General features: G+C 34.6%; 2 protein-coding genes across 2 annotated transcripts; both read right to left on the bottom strand.

Annotated features, from left to right (window-relative positions):
* Positions 1-514: 514 nt before the first annotated feature.
* Positions 515-6,180, bottom strand: LOC101495747 (uncharacterized). The gene is made up of 7 exons (XM_004492919.4): positions 5,782-6,180; positions 5,005-5,130; positions 4,061-4,261; positions 3,013-3,109; positions 1,453-1,556; positions 1,255-1,306; positions 515-952 (listed from the first exon to the last, which is right to left on the bottom strand). Exons 1-7 carry the CDS (start codon positions 6,003-6,005, stop codon positions 746-748), a joined length of 1,011 nt encoding a protein of 336 aa, XP_004492976.1. The 5' UTR covers positions 6,006-6,180; the 3' UTR covers positions 515-745.
* Positions 6,181-8,523: 2,343 nt separating this feature from the next.
* LOC101498700 (DNA ligase 6) lies at positions 8,524-24,281 on the bottom strand (the record flags this gene model as incomplete). Its single annotated transcript, XM_004492998.3, has 19 exons — positions 8,524-9,134; positions 9,948-10,047; positions 10,911-10,999; positions 11,101-11,262; positions 11,355-11,416; positions 11,529-11,563; positions 12,428-12,477; positions 13,522-13,629; positions 13,728-13,887; positions 14,868-14,933; positions 15,091-15,188; positions 17,490-17,537; positions 18,510-18,638; positions 20,005-20,107; positions 20,709-20,805; positions 20,899-21,001; positions 21,644-21,725; positions 21,855-21,972; positions 22,115-24,281. Coding segments are annotated over 19 exons (4,089 nt in total), but the record flags the coding sequence as incomplete, so codon positions are not given.
* Positions 24,282-24,781: the final 500 nt, after the last annotated feature.

The following is a 24,781-nucleotide window of genomic DNA, read 5'->3' as shown; positions in this document are numbered from 1 at the left end:
TTATTTGGTCCCAAAAATAATGTCTACTGAAATACTCTTTACGGTTAAGTCAAACAAGTTTTGACAGTGCCACATGAACTTTTTAAATGATACTCTTTACGGTTAAGTCAAACAAGTTTTGACAGTGCCACATGAACTTCTTAAATGAGATACATGCTGCATTTGAAACCAATTGAAACCAATTTTCCTACTAAGATCATCTATTTTTTAGAATAACATTGATATAGAGAAGAAACACAACGATCATCTATTTTTTAGAATAACATTGATATAGAGAAGAAACACACCGATCCTATGTAACATCCCGATTGGGCATTCTTCTCTTTCTTTCAATAATTATTCGTAAGAAACGCAATAATGTTTTGCTGTTTTCTTTTGGTGGAAATCACAAGATAGTGGGTGAAAGAACTAGTCATCGTTTATTTGTGTGGGTAACTCCGTAATAATGATCATTTGCCTTTATCTAAAGATCTGTTGTAATTACTGCCATAAAAAGAACTGGAGTGAAATAATCTTTTGCCACACTGAACTATCTGTCCTTTTTCCATTGACTCCAATTACGATAACAACTATTCGCCCAAACGAAAGGACAAGGGAACTAAATCGTCACATAAATAAGAACAATATTTACGGTTCGACACGAACATAACACCAGAAATTAAACAAATTCATCTAACTACACAAACACAACACCAAACCCATTTATCAAAGACCTAAAATCATCACGAGGGTAAAAGGTCAGGCTTCATTTTCGAAGAAATGCCACAGTAGCAACGCGGGAGCCTACAGATCCACCAAACATGAACGTCGGATATGTGCGGACATGACTAACATATCGAAATAGGGGATCTCTGCATGATTCATCATCTGGGGCAGTAGCACTTCTTCTTTGGTTGAAACTTTCCACTTCTTGCACTAACTCATCCTTTGTACTGTTACATGATGTGATAACCTTACATAACACAAGGGGAAGTCAGAAAGGACAAACATCATAAAGTAGAAGAGCTGCAACAATGTCATGAGCACAACAATGGAGAAAGAAAGCAAGTGAATAAGCATCAATTAACAGCAGAAAATAAAATCAAATAATTGCGATTTATTCTGTAACGAATAAAGGAATCCCACTTTGTAATAGGCAAAATTCATATCACGGGCCTAAACTACTTGGCAGAAAATTATAACACGGACCTAAATCTAACATTTTTAATGTTACGGAATCTAACATGAACATCGAACAAGTTTAAAAGTGCTTACAAGTAATCCACCAGAAGCAACCAGCCTTGAAACAGAATCCCAATACATCATTCTGAAAAAAAGAAAGAACCCAGCAGACGATTGTGCAAGAACAGATTAGAGAGCAGGAAAGAAATGTGAAATATGGTTTTACAAAACAAAATAACATCACCCCAATAGAATTATGACAACCATGGATAAGATAGTACTTTCTCTTACCTCTTGACAGGACCATCGGGATGTAATCCAATAGCATCAAGTGTCCCTTTATCCATGACAAGTTGAAACACTTGTTCCAACTTTGTTTCAAGGACATCATCAACCTTAAAACAATTAAATTAGTGTATCTCTTAGACATGCTAAGAAACAAGTTAAAGGCTAATACCGAATGCAAGTAGTCATATACTACAAAATAAGAAGCAAAAAACAATGTCAAACGCAAGACAACTTTAATTTTGCCTTTTATTGCAATTTGCAAGCAATTTTCATAGAACAAACTCCAATATAAAAACAGAAGTTCAGAAAGTGTGGTGAAAATCACATTATGCATCCACATCACATTTGAGGAAAGGCCTATTTTGAGCCAAGGACAGGCAGCCTGAGATGTGTGTATCAGGTTGCATCATGCCTGGCAGTGCTACTTTACCCATGATGCAAGTGAGAAGTGAGATAGTTATGTAAGAATAAGAATACAAATAATAAGAATACCTATGAAAGTTGCAACCAGAAGTTACTATTCTCAATAAAGAATGAGAAGATTGTCCAAAACGCATAGAGTTGGACGTGTAATTATTGTAAACACAAACTTTTAGTTCATATACTCAGATTCGTTTTCTTATTTATGCAAGGCTGTCCAGCTTGGATGAATGAACTTGTAGATATGAAAGTGAGAATAAAAGAGTAACTCTATAAATTCACTCAAAGCCGAAACAATTTATTGAGACAAAGAGAAAGAATTAAGATTGAGGAGAAGGAATCCTCCAAACAAAAAAGCAAAACATAAAACAAAAATTAAAAAGAGAGATCAGTTTAACAAAGCTTCCCAATCGCTGAACATATCTGTTAGAGAAACCCCTCCATAAAAAAGGCTATGACATTTGCACCAAATAGATGCCAATTGCCCGATCTTATCCCAAGTTCACTGATATGCAAAAGAAATCTTATAAAAGGTACGAGAGTTCTGCTTTCACCAAATACACCTTATTGTGGCATATAGATTGGACATTGCCACAAAAACACAAAAGTGATCTACAAATCATTTGAGACTTGCCACAACATAAGAAAACTAAAAAGTGGACCCGCCTCATTTCTAACAAAGAAAAACATATTTCAACTGTGCAAAATCATGTCTAACATACAACTAAACAAGCTCATATACGGGACAACCTCCCACGTTTAAGCTACATGAGAAGAAAAGGGACAAACAAAATTATGTACTTATACCAAAAATAGACATGTGCATCCACGCACACAGAATCGGAAAGTTAAACATACCAAAAATTTGATGTGGGGAAACCCATCACGGTTAGCAAGGCTTTGGGCGAGGCTGATGGCCCGTTCACTAAGAAAACTAAAAAGTGGACCCACCTCATTTCTAACAAAGAAAAACATATTTCAACTGTGCAAAATCATGTTTAACATGCAACTAAACAAGCACAGATACGGGACAACCTCCCACGTTTAAGCTACATGAGAAGAAAAGGGACAAACAAAATTATATACTTATACCAAAAACAGACATGTTCATCCACGCACACAGAACCGGAAAGTTAAACATACCAAAAATTTGATGTGGGGAAACCCATCACGGTTAGCAAGGCTTTGGGCGAGGCTGATGGCCCGTTCACTATAATCAGTACCAGTTAAATCAGAGAACCTGAGCAGATGCCAAGAGATTGCTGAATAAGGTGTTTGTAATACTAAAACATAAATAAACGCAAATATCTATCCACAATCAATATTCAGAATAGAAAAGATCTAAAGACTGAACAAGACCTAGTTTCATTCCAAGGATAAGAATAAAATTCTATATTCTGCAGGCTTGCTTTCTGTAGTTCTTTGCTTCTTCACTTCCATATACTTTCTTTATCTGTTTATTTTCTATACTTAAACTATGTGAGTAAATTTTTTCTAGTTGAAAAATAATTTGAGAAAAAATTCAGGAAAAATTTCTTGTCTATGTTACTTAAATAAGTTTTCCTATATTTGAGTGTAAGCAAACAGGGAGAAGCCAACAAACATGATTTCATCTTTTTTATGAACCTATATTTTTATGTCTGAATTTAATTATTTTCCATTCAATTTCTTCTACGGACAATAACTTGTCAGCTGAGCACAATTCAATCTATAAGCAAGCATGCACCTTCAAGCAGTATCCCCCCCAGTCAGACTATTACATGTTCCTACATTTCCATTTCTAATCATTCAATTTGTTTTATTAAAAAAATAAACATGCACAAATTCTTTTTAAGTAGAAACTTCTCACCCTCATAGACTTAAGAAGTCATGAGCTATTTTTATTGCCCTTATTTAATTCAAAAGTTTCCTATATATTTAATAAATTATTTATTACTTTTTCCAATGTAAAGTTATCCTTCAACTATGTGAGTATGCATATATATCTCTCTGGTATAGGAATTATATGCCTTTATAAATAAAAAGGGAACTGACATATTTTTGTGTAGTTGTGACAGATGGGGAGATAATGTTAAAGAGAAATTAGAGAAGTGGAGAAAGACAATGGATTATAGTTATGCATAAAATTTTATATATTTTATGTTTACACACTGTATATTACCAACAATATTGATGAAAAGTGAAGCCATACCCTTGTTTAGCTATTTCTTGGAGAAGCAAACCATTGCCAGTCCCAATGTCAAGTACATTCCAACTAGATAAAAGTTTATTGCTTAGTTCACCAGCTTCAGCCTTAACATCATCAACATGATTTGGTATGCGACCTTGAGAAATGTCACTGCATAATGCCTTTGTCCACGATGCAACTACTTCCATCACATCAGCACCGAACCTACAGAGATGAATAATAACCACACAAAATATGACAAATGAACAATTTTCAATGAAAATCTTAAGAATGTATGATTCCAAGAATTTACCACTATGCTGAGGTTAATCACCATCTAGAAGTTCGTATATTAAATGTTCATTTGTCATCTCTGATACGGGAAAGTTATTCTTACCCCATCACTTTGTATTTACCTCACTTCTTGCATAGCAAGTAAGTCAAAGTACATTATGAAGTTTTGAATAATCCCTTTTTTCCTTCCAACATTATGTTGAAAGGTAGAAACATGCATAGTAATAATTTAATCAAAGGGGGAGTACCTTTGTTAGGAAAGTGAGTAAAGACTACAAGCTAGGAAAGCAAAATAAGCAATGAAATGAAGAAATCCTGATTTTGAAAAATTCATCAAGCATAAGGCTCAAATAGTTCTTTATTTCTAGACATCTAATCCAACCATTTGCCTATGTTATATAATCAAATCATATTAAAAAAAAAAAAGAAAAATAAATTAATAATACTCTCCTAAAAAATGCCTAAAACACTAATTACTATTACCCACCATCAAGTACAGATTCTGGTCAGTAAATTCACCTAGTAACTGAAGATTAAAAAAGCAGAGATGTTTTGATATCATTTTCCTAAGCCCAAATTGTTCATTACATATTTTTGTAAGAAAAAAAATCAGACATCAAATGCATAGAGATGATACAAAATGAGACTAAAATCAGTAAAACTATTTTATTTACCAAACTTCACCAGAATGACCATGTTCACGAAAATTTGTGAGCTCGTCAGCATAAGCAGCATCCCAGTAACTCTGAAATCCCAGCATTGATGAAACTGCTTCAGCATCAGATTCATCCTTGTCAGAACTGCACACAAGAATGACCCAAGTATTAAAAAAAATAAAAAATCAGCATTAGTACATCCAGAACAACAATGATTCATTCATTCAACTCATTTCACAAGTTCCAGCATACAAACACCAATTCCCAATTGTAAACCTTCAAAGTAAATTCCAAAATTCACACAACTTCAATTCAGATCCACACATTACCAGCAAAACATCAAATAAAAACCACCTTCACCGTCCTAAATTTTGGAAACCCGACCAATTGAATAAGCCAGATCTTACCTATTTACTACACCCCACTTCCCCTAAAATTAAAATCCAAAAACCTAAGAATTTCGCTTAGTGCGAATAAACGGTTTTCACTTTCAACCTAAGAATTTCGCTTAGTGCTAATAAACGGTTTTCACTTTCAACCTAAGCATATTCACGAATCCACGATCTCATAGCATCAATAACAAAAAAAAAAAAAACAAGGTAGAGAAAAATGCAATCAACGAATCGGAAATCAACTTCGTCATGCTCCACAAATTACGAATTCACGAAACGCAAATTTCAATTCATCGGACACATTCTTATTTTCTTTCGGTTAACTCGTTCAAAGTATAAATATTGAGAGTTAGGTGCGTGAGAGAGAGAGAGAGAGAGAGAGATAGGTGAGGCGGAATGGAACCTGTAGTCTGAGGGGGCTCGGAGGTTGACGTTGGAGAGAGCTTCGGCCGCGTCGGCATGTCGCTGGTCGTCGTCGAGAGTGCTGCCGTACTCGCTCTTGATGGACCAAGAGTCGGCGGCGACGGAACGGTCGTCGTCGGAGACGAGATCGGCGGCGGAGAGTGCGACAGCTCTTGCTTGGTTGGAGGCGTCGGAGTCCTCCGGCTGCAAACGGATTCCGGCCATCGAAGAGAGAAAGAGAGTAATGAGTAGTAACTGAAAAAGAAAACGAGGGTCCTTACTGGTTAGTAATAGTGTGTGATTAGTTAGGGTGGTTTTCAATTTCAATGTAGTGTGTTGTGTGCGTTGTTTGTTCGTGCTGATCACTACTACCACTACGACTTGTTGAAGGTAGCCAACACAGATAGTTTCTCACGTAACATAACGGGTTTACTAATTGCACCCCGGGTTTACTATTACCCATTCAGTAAACCAACTTAATGGAACTAACGTTTTGGTATATCACAATAACAACATTGTAGTCAATTTCATCATTGTATTTAGTTTTTAACACTCAATCATACATGTTATTTAGGGCATGTGACTCATGTAAAATTAAATTCAAAATTCTTTATCTTATTTAGTTGTAATATGTTCCTTTTTTTTTTAACTTTTCTCTCATAAATTCTTTATCTTTATAAAAGTTAGCAACTCAAAGCTTCTTGCCAATTTTTCCTAAAACAATGATGATATGTTCAGGTTTAAGTTGTAAGCGTTTATAAAGATAAAAAACCGAAGAAAAAAAATAAAAGATTTAAGTTGTAAATGATCTATATATATAAATGATCTATGTAGAAAAAAAATAAAAGATTTAAGTTGTAAATGTTAATAAAATAAATGACATTCAATGTAATTTTGCCTTTTGCAAAATAAACTTAAATTTTTCTTTTACATTTTAAGATTGTACTTTTGGAATGTAAAATAGTTAACAATTTACATATGCTATCGTGGTAGTTTACTTATTTATTTATAAATTTATCTATATTTAATAGTTCAAATACGTAATCATGTAAAAATAATATCTTATTTTATAAATTAATAAATATATCTATGAAGTTGTAATGATATGTTGGTTAAACATGTCTCATTATAATTTTTAACGATGAGGGTTAGTAAAAAAATCATTTTAAAAAATATAATGTTATTATTTGATTGTCATTCGTGTGTTTCTTAATTTCTGTATATTTTTTTCTTAACATGTAGAGCATAGCTGACTATGAGACTGTACCTTAAGCCCAACCGTACAAAGCTTCAATTGGTGAGGGGTCCATTTTCTATAATATATCCTGAGCTTCAATTGGTGAGGAAATTTGTAAGGTTTTTTTGTTTGTTTAAATTTCAGGAAGGGATGAGAAGGGAACAAAATCCCTTCATAAGTAGATCTGCTCTCCCTCTATTTTGTGGAGATTTGGAGAGGAAAAGTTATATGCAACTAAAAAAACATTTAGATTTTTCTCCTCCTTTAAACCAAACATATATCCACTAAGCTCTTTCCATTAAAACCTCATCTCCCATTTGTTGAACCAAAAAACCATTAAATAGAAAAAGTTAAATGTTGTAGAACAATCTAATGCTCCTCTTCTATCCACTTTTCTTTCGTCACTCTCATCAAATTCCTCGAGATTTTTACCACAATGCGCATCCACTTCATCTCCTTTTGATTTTGAAATTCTTATTCTCCATAACATAAACTAATACAATGAAATGAATTTAGGAGAATGCAAAGGGGAGGGGGAGTAGCGGGAGAGGGAGGAGGGTTCGGCATAGGCAATAAGCCAATTTCCTTAAGCTTATGTTGTGTTTAAGATATTTGGGATCTAAGAGTCTTATGTTAAATGAGATAATTAAAAATGTATTATAAGCGAGGACAATTTACATCTTACAAACTGTCTGAAAGTTCGAATCTCTGATTGATGCATATACAAAAATATATGATGGAAATATCTCATCGATGCATATAGAAAAATATATGTCGAAAATTTCTAATCCATACATATAGAAAAATATACGTTAGAAGATGTCAACCCTTAAATTTTGTAGTTGAACACAGACATATATTTAATTTATCAATTGATGCGTCTAAGTGGGAAATTTTGTTGCTCTTGTTATTTTAGCATATTTTTTGAGAAGCTAATAAATGTACGTATTACTTAGCTACTTCGGAATGTCATTCAGAATCATCATTGAAGATCTACGAACATCCAACTCCACAGTTGAAGCTGAAGCAATTGTTACTTGTTGATTATTTGGGAGTTGTCATTCATTCTCTACTTGGTTGCTTTAAGGTCTTTCTTTTTTGGGCTTCGGCCCTTTTGTTATAAAAAATAAAATAAAAATCTAACGTCCAATAAGTGTCATTACAATAAATAATTGTTTTTTTTCAACGAGACAAATAGGTGTCATTGATTTTCAAGGTGAAGAACTACAAAGTTATTTATTTATTTCCTAGTCAAAAGATTCATCTATTTTATAAAATATATCTTCCAACCTATGTATTTTTTCTTCATTCTTACGTCTCTTTACAGTTTTGACTAATGCCTTAAGATTTCTCTAGACACTGCGATGCAAGCACATGGAAATGTGCAAGACATGCAGCTCACGAGTCATGATTGAAGAAGCATTTGATGTGTCCCCTTTGTTTCTTTCTACTTTCTCGTGTGGACCAAAATGAAAACTAACAAAAAGATACTCTCCCCCTCCAACATAGATTCTGAAATATATATTAAAAAAACCACCAAATTTTACACGTCAAGATGCATACTTCCGAACAGTTTGTGTGGTAAGTAGCGCCCAAAATAACAGCAAGGTGAAACAAAGTTCTCTTATAGTGAACGGGCTTGACGTTAATCATGTTTCAAAGCTATCTGTCAACGAAGCTTACAAGCCAAAAAAGGAAGTTAAATACACTGTATGTACATACAAAACATTGAAACATCTTTAGTAAGCTGCTTAAAAATCCTTTACATTTGGAACATAGTATGTACATAGAAATCAAACCAACATTCAACCTTCAGTTGTGACATCCATCTTCCGTTTCTGCGAATGAAACATTTCAACTATATCGGCAGCTGTGCTACATTCTTCGGGGTTTCTGTCTGACACACTGCTAATAAACCTTGGAAATCTAATTGAGATGCCTCGAGATGGATGAACTAAACCAATGGCAGCATGATGAACTGGGGATACTGTGAAGTCTGCACCTCTTATTTCCCAAACAAGTTGTGGACAAAACCACATGTCTGGTGTCTCTCCTGTTTGATAATATGGTGGCTTTTTTGACAACACTTTGTCCCCAGAGAAGAATTCTTTCATCTGCTGCGCAATAAGAATGTTGCCATGTTAAAAGCTTAAAAAGGAGAAGTAATAGCAAGCAATTTGTGCATCTTCAGAATCAGTTAACTAACATTTGTGCAGTGCCTTGAAAACTGTAGTTAAAAACTGACCAGGCGTCAGTTTAGTCTTGTGCTATTACAACAAGGTATATAACTCACGATATTGATAAAAACTATCTTCTCACTAAAATCCTCTTTTTGCTCTGATCCCATTTCCTAGCCCCCCCGGCTCTCTGAAGAACCAAATATATAGTAAATAGTAAATGACCTTCATAGATTAAATTTGTGTTTCTTAAGTTCTAGGCAAATTTATACAAACTTTCACTCACTCCAAACTGCGAAAAATAGTCTATAGATAATGGAGATAACCAAAATAACTGACTGTTCTGCTATTTAATTTTAAATATTCTGATTATGTAACAACACAAACTGTCTCCTCCATGAAAAATTGCCCTGGTCTTCAAGGTCCAAATTGTTCTTTTAAGTGTTCTCAAGTTCTATTTTCCTGAATATGAATGACTATTGACTACAACTTGTAAAAGTCTACATTAAAGAAGATAAGAATAATCTTTAATGATCTACGCAAGCAAAAGTAACATTGATATTATATATTAAAGACTTTAAGTGAAAGGGCCATGAAATAAAAAATTACAATAATATCCTTCAACTTTCTAGACGAAATGTCTATGGTACTTAAGAGTCTGCTGGCACAGCTCAGAGGGCTCTGCATCTTTTACCATGGATACATAATTAGCAATGGAGAATATTTTAAGGGATATGTCAAAACTACTTGTACCTCTATGTAAAATGAGTCTGAGAACCCAGACATCACTCGGCATACACTTTGATACTCCTCAGTTTCAGGATTGAAACATGCCATGAGAAATGGACTATACCTGCAAAGTGAAAGATTTAGACTAACAACAGTGCAGCAATCCACTCACTTATAAAAAATCACTACAAAAGGCACTTAGTGCCATAGAGCTCCTGCCATGCGGGATCCAGGGAAGGGTCAAAGTCATCGTGCATCTATTGTTGACAGTTTATCTTACATTTTGTAAGAGATTGATTCCACAAACTGGAACCATTGACCTCCCGTGACCTCTAGTAACAAGTTCAATCAGTGTGCCAAGCTCCCCTACTTAAAATTAAATATCACGTTGCCACTGAAAAATGCCGTGTTCTTTTTCTGAAGCTTCGTTTTCCATTTTATGCATGTTAACAAAGTTCTAAGGTATAACATGAAATTCTAACGTTTGTGTTCATCAAATGAAAATGAACGAAGTTATAAAAAGGAGATGCTAACCACTCAAACCATACCTCCAATACACCAAATATATGCTCACCATGAAATACTTTTAGCCTAGCCCAGCTCTTTCTCTTTTATTAACTAATATCTGACAAAAATTATTTCTTGGGCCACAGCACTAATTTGTTGTGTCATCTCATGTTTGATCAAGCCCGGAACTAATTAAGTATATACACACACCAAATTTACTGGTTGGAAGCAACTTCTTTTATTCATACAGTTGTTCACTTTATATGTCTTTCCTTTACCAGTGTTGCCTTTGAATGGCATGGAACTGCTTGAGATACAAAACCATTATTGGATCTCTATCTAACAGTTTACGCATTTAGAGAGTTGGTCCTTCACAGAACTAAAAGAGTAATTTGAAAAAAAAAGCTTTAAATTTTATGCCAGTTTCATTGTACAGTCTTAAAAGATTGCAACATACACAAAAGAAAGATGATAAATTACCATCCAGCTTTCCTTCCATTTCCATGCCATGCACCAATTGGTACTAAATCAAGAGTATCATTTAATCCTTCCATATAATCTCGCTTGACCTATAAAATGAAGCCATATGAGATTAGACAGGTTCAATGCCTCTTTCCGTGTGTGTATCTTTGTATAAAGCAACAACAGTCCTGTAAGACAAAATAATAACCTTTAACCATTTGTCAGAACGCCTTGATGGAGAATACCCAGCTACAATATCCAATGATTTCACCATAATTCCTTCACATGAAGAGCGGAGTGCATCTTCTAGGAAAGCATTTACTTTAGTTAATGTGGCTTCACACGTTAAGCAAGCATCATCTGCTTCAATCTACAATTGAAGCATTCATATATATTTAAGCACATTAAATGAGTTTTGCTCAAGAAAGAAAAAAGAAAAAATAATAATAAACTGACACTCACAGTTGTTTCTTTTGCATATTCAAAATACCCAGGTCGTTCATCATAGAAAAAATCCTTCAGATCTGTATAATTTCAAACACATGAGAAAGCATTAATGGAAGTGTCATAATGAGTTACAGTACATTTTTTTCCTTTCTGGAAAATGCAGAAGATTCTAAATGACCAGATGCATACACTTTCGCCTTAGGCGGAGAGGAAAACCCAGTAACCTGCAAACAGTACTTCAATGAATTAGCACAGACTGTATTTGAAACACAATACCAACTGCTTAACACGGATAACCTGAGTGTCTTAAATATAATAAGAAAATCAACGCTGCCTATATACAACTACTTTCCTTTAACTTGAGATCCTCAGTTTAGTCGTCATTGGTTAACTGCAACACTGATTAACTAAAGAAATGTCACACTTTTACCCTTTTAGGATCTAAAGACAAGATAACATTTGTTACACAATTGTGCATACTATCCATTGATACACCAAAAATATGATAGACTAGAAGCTTATCAGGTAGATTGACAGAACTATTGGGCCTAAGACTAGTGAAAGGCCCAAACCTGCTGTGTGGAGAACGTATGTCCACAAGGGTAAAAAAGAGAAGAATCGTTCTACTAATGACAGGGCAGAGAAACTCTCTGAATTCTAGGGATTTCAGTTACACATAGGAGAATAAATTGAGGAGGGTAGTGGAGCATTGCTCATGGATAATTATTGCTCTGAGCTATACACGGTATCATAATTTTCCCTTCTTCCATAAATCAATAAATTCCCATTTCATCTATCATTTTATTGTTCATAGATTCTTATTTTCCTGTGACTCTATCATAGCTAGTTTAGCATATACTCCGATTTGATACTGATTCACTATATTATCCTGCCTTATACAGTACAGTCAACCAAAAAGGCCAATGCATTCAAGAGACCACATGCTAATAAGAATAACTTGTATATGGTCCCATGAGAATTTCTACCAAGTTTGCAACTTGTTTTCATAAAAATTGAGTCAAATAAAGTTTTAGATAATTACTGTTGTTTTCATAAAAAATGATTAAACTAAAGTTTTAGATAATTACTGTTCTCCATTTGCAAACATGATATCGAAGACAAAGACGCAAATGCCCACCTGCACGAACAAGATATTAGAAAGAAATCTGGAGAACTCGACTAAAAAGAGAAGCAAAGAAGAGAAATACAAAGAAATATTACAAATTCCCCTAGAACAGCAACAAAGGAACCAAATCACAAGGGAATGCTCCCTTGATTATAGTAGCATTGAGAACTTCAAGGATCTGTAAACCTCTCCATGCTCAAACGTCCAATTCTCTCAAAATGACAAGATAATTCATCAACATGTATAACTTTACTTTAGATATAAATATTAATCAATCATACTATTCAATTAAAAGATTTTTAGGAGTACACCAATAATAACACTCCACCATCCTAAATGTGGTTCATCCATTTCATAAATATGGTTATTTAGTTGTCTAGCTTGTTTATCCAAGATGCCTCAAAATCTGTCCATCATTGTTATTTTAATGTATCAATATTTCTCAGAATTTGGTGAATTCTACTTCTTCAACAAAAAGACGACAGGTTAGGAGGTTTTGTCATCCTCCTTTCTCTATGTAAATTTGTTCCTTGTCTTAATAAATTTCTTCTCATCTACAAAAGAATAGAAAAACAATTATGCTGGGTAAGTTTCAAGAAAAGGTCTTGCAGGATGAAGCATATGGCGGTTGATCTATATGATAGAGAAAATTCTAAGCAAACAGCTCATTATCGCATATTCCTGCACTTGATCAAGTGGATGATTCCTTACCAAGCTATTGTCTAATCCACGTTTCTGTTCACTGAGGGTCTTATTATTGACTACTTCTCAAACACCCTGACTTTGAGGAGGGAACAATAGGAGTACACATCATGTACTCGGTTTATACTTTGTATCATAAGTAGCAGAGTTCTAGGACACTTGAGAATACTCCACTGAGTTAGCAAAGCATTGATTGTTAGTCTGTCAGTTAGATCTGAAATAACTAATGTGATTCAGGACATAATTAATAATAAGATATACAGATTCAGATTTTCTCTCCACAATTCTCTCTATCATGGAATTAATTTAGGAATGAATGCTTTTCTGTTTCTTTTATGCATGCAAACTACATACCTTTATGCTCTCTTTAGTAACTAAAGTATCTTTGCCTCCTCTCCCGCGTGAAGATAACTCCTGGAAAGACATAATCCTATATCCATTTTTTCTATCAATACCAACAACCTGAAAGAAACAAAAAGCACAAAATTAGGAGGGAATAAAAGGAGATTAATTAACAAGAACAAATAAAAATTATTATATCGCTAAAAACAGTTTTGTACCTCTGCATCGATTATGAATGTTGATGCAACAGGCTTGCAAGATTCTGTTATCATGTCAATCAGATCAGGGAATCTCGAAGTTGATTCATCTCCGTTTCTTGAAAAAACACGAATTGATCCATCAACTAATTTGTGAATTTGAGCTCGCTGACCATCATACCTGGAATTACATCAATCTCAGTTTAGCAAGTCATATGTAAAAGATCTACGATTCATCCTTTTACTACAGAGACAAGCAATGCCAAAGGATCTCAAATTTTCAATACTCAATAAATCACCTAATTTAAAAATATTACCAGTAGAGTAAACAAGATCATAAATTTCAATTATATGCACGAAGATATGTTTTCTCAAAAGAAAATGTGAGTTGAAAGAGATTATACTTGTTGCACATAAAACCTAAATTACAAATGTTGTGGTTTAAATTTTTCATTTCTTACCCCTTCATTTGTGTACAATAATGCAATCAGTCAGATATACAATGAGCATTACCATTTTTTCAAGACCATCAGTATTCAATATATCATAAAATATGCAAAATTACGCTTTCAAGAATTGCAATAATGCATCAGGAACTAGCTCACACTAGTGTGAATGACTTTTAATCTCAAACTAAGGACCAATGAAGTAAACAGCAGTATAGCCAGATCAGAAATTATTTTTGATAAAATAGAAATAAGATTTGCATTTCAAAATCTGCATGACAGAATGATAACGGTTCAGTTTTGAATTTGCAATGTACCAATGAGTCTGCCCTGTGCCACATTCCAACCATTAAGCCCATTTCCGAAAGATACATAACTTTGGTTCAGCTAATTTCAAGTGATTTTTTCATCGATTTTTATTTTGTATTCAACTCACAAAATATTTTCTACAAAGCTTTTAGTACGGGTTTTAATAAAACTCAATATAGAAATGCCTGAGCAGGCATACACTATAACTCTGTCAGATTCATCATATTAAATGCCCCATTGTAGATCAGAACTTCATATCACCCATTATCATTATATATTAAATATCAAAACAAGATTTAAATGACTACTTGGTATACCATGTCCATGGTTGCATGCAACGAGATGTCAAGGGAGGCATGAAGAGAATAAAGATAAAAGGAAATAACTGATTAAAGATTAGACATACTTATATTCACATGTAAATGCTTTATTTTGAAATAGCTTCAGTGCTTGGGGAATGCCATTGGTAATCCTACAAAGAAAAATACATAAAAACACTGGAGGGTGTTACCAAAGTTAAGAAAAGAAAGTTCTAGAAACTTTTAAATTAATCATAAAGCACTCAAAAAGGGCCAATACATGAAATCAAATAGTATATAGAAAGGGACAATATATGAAATAGTATATACTTTGCAAGCATAGGCTTAATTGGGATTCCTGGAACCATTGATAAACTCGAAACTGAAAACTCAATGCCTTTGTTCATGAGAGATGGGACTATGATATCCTGCATAAAGCAAAGACAATGAAAATGTAAAACATCATGAGAATACTGCATTATTGCTCATATAGGGCCAAAACTAGGTACATTACCCTCAAGATGTCAGCATTGAGACAAACAAATAAGACCGTCAAGAGAAATAAAGAACAACTTAACATAAATAAAATTATAGGATATATTCATTGTTGAGAGTCTAATATTAGATGTGATATGACCTGAAAAATTATTTACAAGTTAAACACAAATTTTAAAATGGATTAGAGCTTGTCAAAGATCCGTTGAAACACCCACTAACAGGTCACCCGGTCAAGCTCTAAATGTCCAATTTCGGACATGAGGGGTGTGTGTTGATAGTCTTACATTGGATTTGATAAGGTCTTAAAAATTGCTTATAAGTCAGTTTTGTAGGGTTGAGTTAGGCCAAACTCAAATTCTAAAACAATTAAACTACAAATCAGCAATTAATCGTAATAGTTATGCCCAACTAAGTAAGTGTTTGGTCACATTTAATATTGGCGACATAACCTATAATATTTCTGCATCCTGCCTTTAACAACAGTTGTCCAGAAAACATACACATGCACATAAAAATTTAGAATCTAACTATTTATCTTCTAATATATGAGTAAGAAAAATGCGAGCAACGCACTCTCTAACACCTCTTTTCAACACTCCCTCTCTTGTCGAGTAAAATTCATGTCTCAGCAATAATGTGGGACCCATTTTGGGACCTACATGAATTTTATCCAATAAGAAATAGTCTCAAGAATTAGAGTAAAATTATATTTATTGAATTAAAATATGTTGGCAATACATCAGATATATATACTAGATTACTAAACAACCAAATTCTATTAGTACTCGTATATAACTAAATCCCTACTAGTACTCCTATTTAACTGAATCCCTATACTTGAGAGATATTAAACAGAAACAGATTTTTGACACTCCCCCTCAAGCTGGTGAATAGATGTTCTCAATTTCCAGCTTGGATACGATTCTTTCAAAGTTGCTGTTGTTTAGCCTTTTAGTTAGAAGATATGCAAGGTTGTCTTGAGAGGAGACATGGAGTGCAAATTAGGCCACTGTCGAGTTTTTCTTTGATGAAATGTCTATCGACTTCAATATACTTAGTTCTATCATGCTGCACTGGATTATGTGCTATGCTAATAGCAGATTTATTATAACAATATAGTTTCATTGGTTCATCTCACTTTATCTTCATTAAGTCGGACCAATGCACTTTTACTTTATTTAACTGTCATATCCGTAAAATCAGTAGACGAAAAATTGATCGTGTGAGCAAAAACGTGTGAACTTCAAATGGCCCACAAAAGTGCTCCGATCAGAAAGTGAACCTCCAAAGCCAAACGAGAAACAGCCAGCCTACAATCTAGTTGAAAACGGTGCTGAAATGAGGTCTAGAAGGCGGTCAAACAGACTAAACAGTAACGACGTGAGTATCGAACACACTATGGCAGCGAGTAGGCCAAAAAGAAATCTCAAGTTGCTGCAATGAAGGCAGCAAAAAGGACCACAATGAAGGTGGCTAAGGTTTCAGAAAATAGAAATCACAATGAAGGCGGTAGGTTTATGCAGATGCAAGGGCCACAATAAAGGTGACTAAGGTTTCAGAAAAAAAGAAACCGCAATGACAGCGGTAGGTTTATGCGGAAGCCAGAGCCACAACGAAGGTGACTAAGGTTTCAAAAAAAAGAAACCGCAATGAAGGCGGAAAATTTATGCGGAAGCAAGGCTCTCAAAGATTGAGAGCTCTGATACCATCTCAAGAATTAGAGTAAAATTATATTTATTGAATTAAAATATGTTGGCAATACATCAGATATATATACTAGATTACTAAACAACTAAATCCTATTAGTGCTCATATATAACTAACTAAATCCCTGTTAGTACTCATATATAACTAAATCCCTACTAGTACTCCTAATGAACTGAATCTCTATACTTGAGAGATATTAAACAGAAACAAAGTTTGACAAATAGTGTTTTGAAAAGATAGTGTTACTAGTACCCCACGTATATAAGACTAATGTACAATAGCCTACAGAGCACAATAACACAATAGTTTTAAGAAAAATGCTAGGAACACATTCTTCTAACAGACCCTTTATTATTTACTGAAATTTATGTGGCTCTAACCATTAAGGAGTGAATTCCACCAAATAGGGAGTGAGATCCACATGTGTCTGCCACTAATAAAGCGTGTGTCACCGACATTCCTCACAGTTTTAGTCACAAATCTATATATGGGTAAGACTTCCTATTCAGATATTAAATACTTACCAAATTTGGCACTATGTTATATGCTTCAACAACTGCCACGGAAAGGACCTGAAGAGGTGGCAAAAATCATTAGTAAAAGAAATACATGGCTATTTCTATGAAAGCATTTTTGCACACAAAACAAGCTCCATAAACCTTATGAACATGTAACAAATTATTTTTGTCAATCCTATGCAGCCCAAATAAAACCGACAACTTCGCATGTAGCTTCATCTTTGCACGTAGAAATTTTCAAAACTTATTTTGGAGAATTGTTACAAATCAATTTTTTTTTTTTCATAAAAATTATAACGCAATAGATAAATGGTAAACTTAGAAGTTTGGACCAACAGGAATGTTAGATAAATAAAAAGGAATCAAGAAAGCTAATAATTGAACACAAATCTATAGATCACTGAATCATTGAAGTTACACAGAAATAACTGATGCGCTATAAAGCACGAGGACATAAAAATAAAAAGAATAAAATAAAATCATATAGAATAAAATCTGATTTTCTTTCAACAAGTAATAATATTATAATACAGATCAAGACCAGGATTATACAGAATTGGTGGGATTGGCAAACTTTGCATAACTGATGCGCTTTCTTATTTGACTATCTTGTATTATCTTTTCATTTATGAAGATACTTTACTACCCTCTGTTTCTGAACCTCTTTTTTGTAGTATCTGATAATGATTCTACTTTTGTTAAAAAGGAAGTATTAAAGTGTCCCTTTTCTAGATATACAACAGGATTTTAAGGAATTGTTATATTTCTATACTGTTGATGTCCTCGTGCTTCATTCACGTACTTTTCATCATAGATTCTCCAATGAGGTTATCCTGTCCTATTTCTTATTGTCTCACTAAATGAAAGCTCCTCTAGACCTCTACACACAAAATGGCATATAAAAAGTAACCATTATGACCAAAAATAATATTGACCGTAACATAGCAGACATAATAGTTCAATAATCAATAGCATATTAATATGTAGACTAGGTCATAGTAAAAAGCAAATGATTCCAGAATGGACCTGAAGTGTCGCCTTCAAATTTTCAGCTGTTCCTTCTTGCTGCACATTTGGACAAGAATTCATAACAACAGCATGAGCTAATGCAGGCAAAACAGTTCTAAGCATTGCTCCGATCCTCAAGTTCCTGATCTACACAAAAATAAAATTTGAGAAGCAAGGACATTTGCATAGAGATAAAGTCTAGAAAGGGTATTTGATAAATATAATCAGCCACCATCGTATGCTTATACTCAGAATAGAAATTATTGAAAGTGATGTGATGAGAAGAGAGAAGATCACATCAGGCTAGCCAGGTATGGCTACTGAGGAACTAACTTCACATAGTTCCTTGAGAGATAACAGAGAATGGGAAGTGTGTAATCTATATTATGATTACGTGAAAGTAAAACTGTTACATCAATGCTATATATAGTAGAACTGTTATGTAACTAACTGGTAGTGGCAGCTGTAACTAAAGACAGTTAGTTACTACTGTATTACAACTAACTAATCTGAAAAGTTACATAGAGAATTAGAGATACATCACATACATAACATATAATAAAAGAAATGTCAAATAAAAACAGTGATAATTTTAAGATTGGAAATTTGGAATCTATACAAAGTTTATTGCTAAAGCAAAAGAAGGTCCAACAAATTCACGCCCCGCAATTGCCTCTTTTAATTTTTTAACTTTGGTGACAACATAAGGTATGATAAGCTTTTTTAAGACATTTTTGGGTTTTAACTATTAAAGCTCTCAGATCCCCATCTTGAAAGTGGACAGAAGATGGGTGTGCATATGGCATGCAAGGGCATTGTCTAGTTCTCAACTTGATTATCTTGTGAGCAAAATACAATTTCTTGCATCTTTCCTTGGTAGACTTACTAGAGAAGAAAGTTGTTCAAATCACTATAAATCAAGACACAATTCAATATTAAGAAAGGCAGAGTCAAATACTTTTTCCTTTTCACATGAAGGACTCCAGCTTTATGAAACGATTAACTTAAGAAATAGGATTCCCTTACTACCATTTTCCTTTCTTTGCTGGGGTAACCTTCAAATGAAAACATAAACATATTTTCCAAGCTTAGTATTATAATACTATTCAATGAAAAAGTATGAGATTAATTATAAACTAATGATATTCATTATACAAGGAGGAAAAACAAAGAGTAGCTAAAATTTTAAAAAGAGAGTAAGACCATAACAGGAGAAAAACCAATGTTAAAATAAAAGTACATTCACTGTCAAATGAGGGATTGAAGTATAAAACAACACATAAGTTGGGTTCATAAGCTGTGGTCTGCTTCATTCTTGGACTACATCTCATTCACTACTAGTCTGAAAGTATCCCTTCTTTCTCTCATTTTCATGAACACAACAACAAATATATGAAGTCAGAAAAGTTGAATAAAACATGACATTCTCATCTTTTCAATATCAGATAGACCTAAATCGAAAATGCTTAGACTCGGCAATATCACATCTTTTTCACAAACTGGGGATATTTACCAAGGTCCGAACAAGAAACTTCATCTCCTTTTCACGGCAGGAACGCATGAGATGAACAATGATGCCTTTCTTCCGTAATGTGCTTCCATTGCCTGTTTGTACACTGATGAGCACTACATAAGAACATGTAGAAAACAAGACTACAAGATTAACTAAATAATCATAAGATTCCCAAAAAATATTTGTGTAGTTTGGTTTATGGATTGAGGTTTCAATCATTGTTTGTGCTTCCATTTCCGCATATGCTCAACTCCCAAAAAAATCATTCCAAACCTTTAAGATGGGTAATATCATATGCTATGAGCAGTGGCAGCCAGTAGGCCCACTATGAGGAAGTTTCAATTTCTTTTTTCCACGAACACCCAAAGGACTAAGGATGCACTAACTTGATTGAAATTTCAAGCCAATAATTCAAATAATTCATATAAAACTACAACCTACGACGTGCCAATACCACTCAATGCACTCTTATATTACTCTCTAACATATATCATCATCTAATTAAGTCATCAACAAGGAGTTTTGATACAAGGAACTCAGGGTCATGATTCACTTAATATCTAGGATTCACCTTGAACATAATCCACATTAACAATTCTCAACGAAACTTCTAAGGAGCAAACCACTGAGTGGTAAACTATATTAAACCCCAAGTATGGCTATGAGTTAAAATAAGAAACAGAACAGTTGTTAATAGTTAATACCTTATCTTTCGTAGTGCAGAGTAAACATCCTTAATTAGAAGCGGTGTAGGCGGTGCGAGCAATCTCTGTGTTTGACGACACTCTTGAGCAACATCACCTTTAAAATCCCAGGTTATTTCAGTTATTCAAAATCCTCAAAGGCTAAATAGGTTTAGTAAAAAGCCAAAAATTATAAGAGCAATCATCCAACCAAGGTCGCCAAATTTGTTATACATCTCCCTTATTTTCAATCTATTTGTCCCGCATGCCTCTTCAAGTGCTGTAGTGACTAAACTTCCACCAATATTTAGTTCCTGCATTGATTGCATGCCACATGGAACATTATAAGAGCATAATAACCCTCATTGCCATATAGTAGACTCCTATATTTAGTGTCAAACATGTCGGTTTGTCATCTGGAAGAGACTAAAGAAATAAAAATTTATTAACAACCAGAAATGTAGTTTTCCATAAAATTTTCAATACAATGATCTTTAAATTGGCAATTGGATCATAGAGGCAATTTTTAATTTAATTCATACTATGAGCTCCTGCTTCCTAGATGCCCACATGTTATTATCCATCAGATAATAAACTATTGTCCTGAAACTAAGGTTACATTCCTTGCAGCCAAGATTCAAAGGAAACGAGAATCAAAACAAAAAGGAAATAGAAATTCAAAAAACTAAGGAATGCATAATGGTTGGTTTTGATTCAAAGAGGCGACAACAATGAAGGGGTAAAATACAATATTTTATTAATGTGTTTTTTAAGGAACTCAGGTCCGACACTTGAGAAGAGGAGCTTTTAAAACTTGGCACACCACACATAAAAAAGCACAGGGACAGTATCAAGGTTGTATTTTATGAAAACTCAAGTTGAAGTTTCAATCTCATCAAGGCTAAAGATGGTGAAAGTCAAAACTTCCAAATTATCAAGTCTGGAAATAAACCTACCACATTTTCATGGTCTGCAGCAATTTTGTGTGTACATAGATACACAGCAGGAAGCACGTCTTCTGGAGACAAGGCCAACAAACTGTGTGATAGAAACATTGCACGTATATAATGTTCCTCAATCAGTCAAATACCGGTAAAACTGTTTCATTATTCCATAAAAAGGAGGGGGAAACGGACAATATAAAGAGCATGATCAGTATCAAAGGACCTTCTGAACATATTGCACAGTATTGAAGTAGCTTTTATCTTTCCTTTCTCATCCCCAAGCAGGTTGAAGGTTCGTGCAAGATGTAAATATGGTGCAGGCTGTCCATCTCTCCAACACGCTGCTCATTTATGCCAGTTGTATACATATTTTACAATATAGATCTTGACTATAAAGTGCAAATATAAAGTTGAATAAATACTTCTAAACGGAGATAATTGTTGGGGCGCGGGGGAATAAAACAAAATAAAATCAACACAAACCATGTTCCTTGGGGTTGTATTTCTCAGATGGTAGAGATACATGAGTTGCATCTACATTATCTTTTAACACTTTATGCATAGAAATATCAGGTATAACTCTCAACTCTTGTGACACATGCTTCTTCTCTAAAGGTCTGTCAATTTTGCTTTCCCCTTGAACTGATATCTCATTTTCACCTAGATTGCAAGAATTGCAGTAATATATATCCAATGCCTTATCGATATCTCCTTTTGCCTTCTCAATTATAGTAATTGCTTGCGTTTTTAATGACTCGTTCCCATTTATTATTTGTATAAACTGATCAATCTCATGCTTATACAAGTTCCCAGCCTCAGTGGGCAACAATTCTTCAACTTTGGAGCTTTCATCGGGTTTTGATCCAAATTGATCAGATTGGGTATCACTAGGATTCTTAGGCATTGCTTTGCTAAAGAATTTTGTTATTGTTGACTGCTTTGAACCACTTGATTCTGATTTTGCTTTGACATTTACTTTCTTGTTTGGCTTACTTTCACTTCTCCTCTTTCTTTTGGAAGGGGAAATGTGATTTGGTAATGTGTGCCTTAGGGTAGTGAATTTAGAGTCTGGACTTGGAAAAATGTCCAGTTTTTTGAAGGTGGTGTTTGTATTGATGTTTGATTTTGAAATAGGACTGGTGTCATTCGATGAGCAACACTTGGGTGTTGGAACTGAAGATTGACCGGAATTTACTTGCTCGTGAAACTCAGTTTCACGTTCAAGGAAATAAGAAACAGCTTCAACAACATTGCTGCCAGAGATGTTGATCAGATCTAACACCTGGCTTCGGGTGACCCAGGTGGGCAAACAACAACTAATTTCTTGAATGACTTTCTCTTTTTCTTCATCATTTAGCAATATAGGATCTTGTATGCAAGTTTCTACCGTAGAAGATGACAGACTCGCAACAACATCCAGATTAATACTTTTATCCTCTCCCGTATCAGATGGCTTCACTTCTTTCTCAATGCTCTGCCCTGGTTCCGAATCATCAATAACATCCTTACCGGCCTCAAAACCCACTACACCGGAATCACACTTCTTAAAACCCTTTAAAAACTCTTTCTTGTTAGCCGTCTCATCAACCAACCTAGCAAAATACTTCCTCATTTTGTCAACATGTTTACTATCACTCTTCTCAACATCTAAACCCACAGTCGGAACAACCTTCTTCGGTTTCAAAAACCTCACATATTCCCTAAGCTCATCGTAGTTTGAATGCTCACTATAAGGCACAAGATGAATCCGACACGAATCCTTAGACCTAACAGCAAACTTACCATGCTTCACTTCATAAGTCCAGCCAGTAGGCACAAAACCCACAACCTTTGAGTAGCCCCTCTCAATCATAATCTCCTTCATCCTAACAAAATTAGGTCTAAAATACGGCCAAGTCTCCCCCAACACATTCCATCCAACAACATGAATATTAGTCTGTAAAACATCCTCAGTAAACTCACCACTCTCTCCATACCCAAGAGCCTCCAAAACCTCCATTTTCCTAGCATCCACATGTACCTTCTTTCCTAACCTCCTAGCAAGCTCAAGCAAAATCTTCTCCTTACCAACAACATAAGTAGCAACAAGAAACAACACATCATCGCCACCATCACACTGATTTACAACATCAACAACATAATTAACAGACTCGTCTTGCGAAGGAAAAACAAACTTAGGGTGACAATAAGTTGTATCCAAAAATACAGCATCAGCACCAATAAATGAACCAAGTGCAGGGTCTAATATCATTGAAGGAGAAAACCGAAAATCACCGGTATGAATGTACCTAAAGGATTTTCCTGACGAGGGAACGTGGAAGAGGAACTGAACGGCGCCGGGGCAGTGATTGGCGTCGATGAGAGTGACATGGGAGCCATCGATTAGAACAGGTTGGTGGAGGGGGAGAGGGTGGATGAAAGGGGAAGGGATGTTGAGGATGCGGAGGAGGAGGAGGGCGGTGGTGGGGGAACAGTAGATGATGCCGCGAGACCAAGAGGAGGAGAGGCCGGTGTAGTGATCGGAGTGGAAATGAGAGAGAAAGTAGGAAACGGAGAAGTCGACGGAGTGGCGGAAAGCGTCGATGAGGAAGCGGGTGTTAGGGATGAGTTTGGAGTGGGGAATGGAGGACGGTGAAGATGAAGATGGGAGTGTTTAAGTCTAGGGTTTGAGATTTGGATTTGGAAGCCATGAAATCAATGCAGTGGATCAGATTTTGTGATAATGATGTAGGGAATGGGAATGAAAATGGAAAGGAAGAAGAGGAATCATGAAATGAGAAATGAGTAGTTTCGTTGGGGGTTTTCTCACCTTTGAACGAGACCAAGTGGTTAACCTATGGCGCCAAAACCAACTTCTTTCTTTTTGCCACCGGAATGCTCCCTTCATTTTTATTTTATTTTTTATAATGGGAGTGCTCCCATTCATTAACCATGCTTCATTATTTTTTTATTTATATTTATTATATATATATATATATATATATATATATAAATTAAAAGGTAGTATTTAAAATAAAGAGTATGCTCAATTTTTATTTTTTTTAAATTATGAAAAACAGTTTGTCTAAAATAAAAATTATAACTTTAAAAAAAATATTGTACGAATATTTTTGTAACACAAATACATATTTGTATCATTAACCATTTAGA

Source organism: Cicer arietinum, chromosome 3 (assembly GCF_000331145.2).
Source record: "Cicer arietinum cultivar CDC Frontier isolate Library 1 chromosome 3, Cicar.CDCFrontier_v2.0, whole genome shotgun sequence".
Taxonomy (NCBI): Eukaryota; Viridiplantae; Streptophyta; class Magnoliopsida; order Fabales; family Fabaceae; genus Cicer; species Cicer arietinum.
The sequence above is the reverse complement of the archived record's forward strand: the minus strand, read 5'-3'. Positions and strand labels throughout refer to the sequence as shown.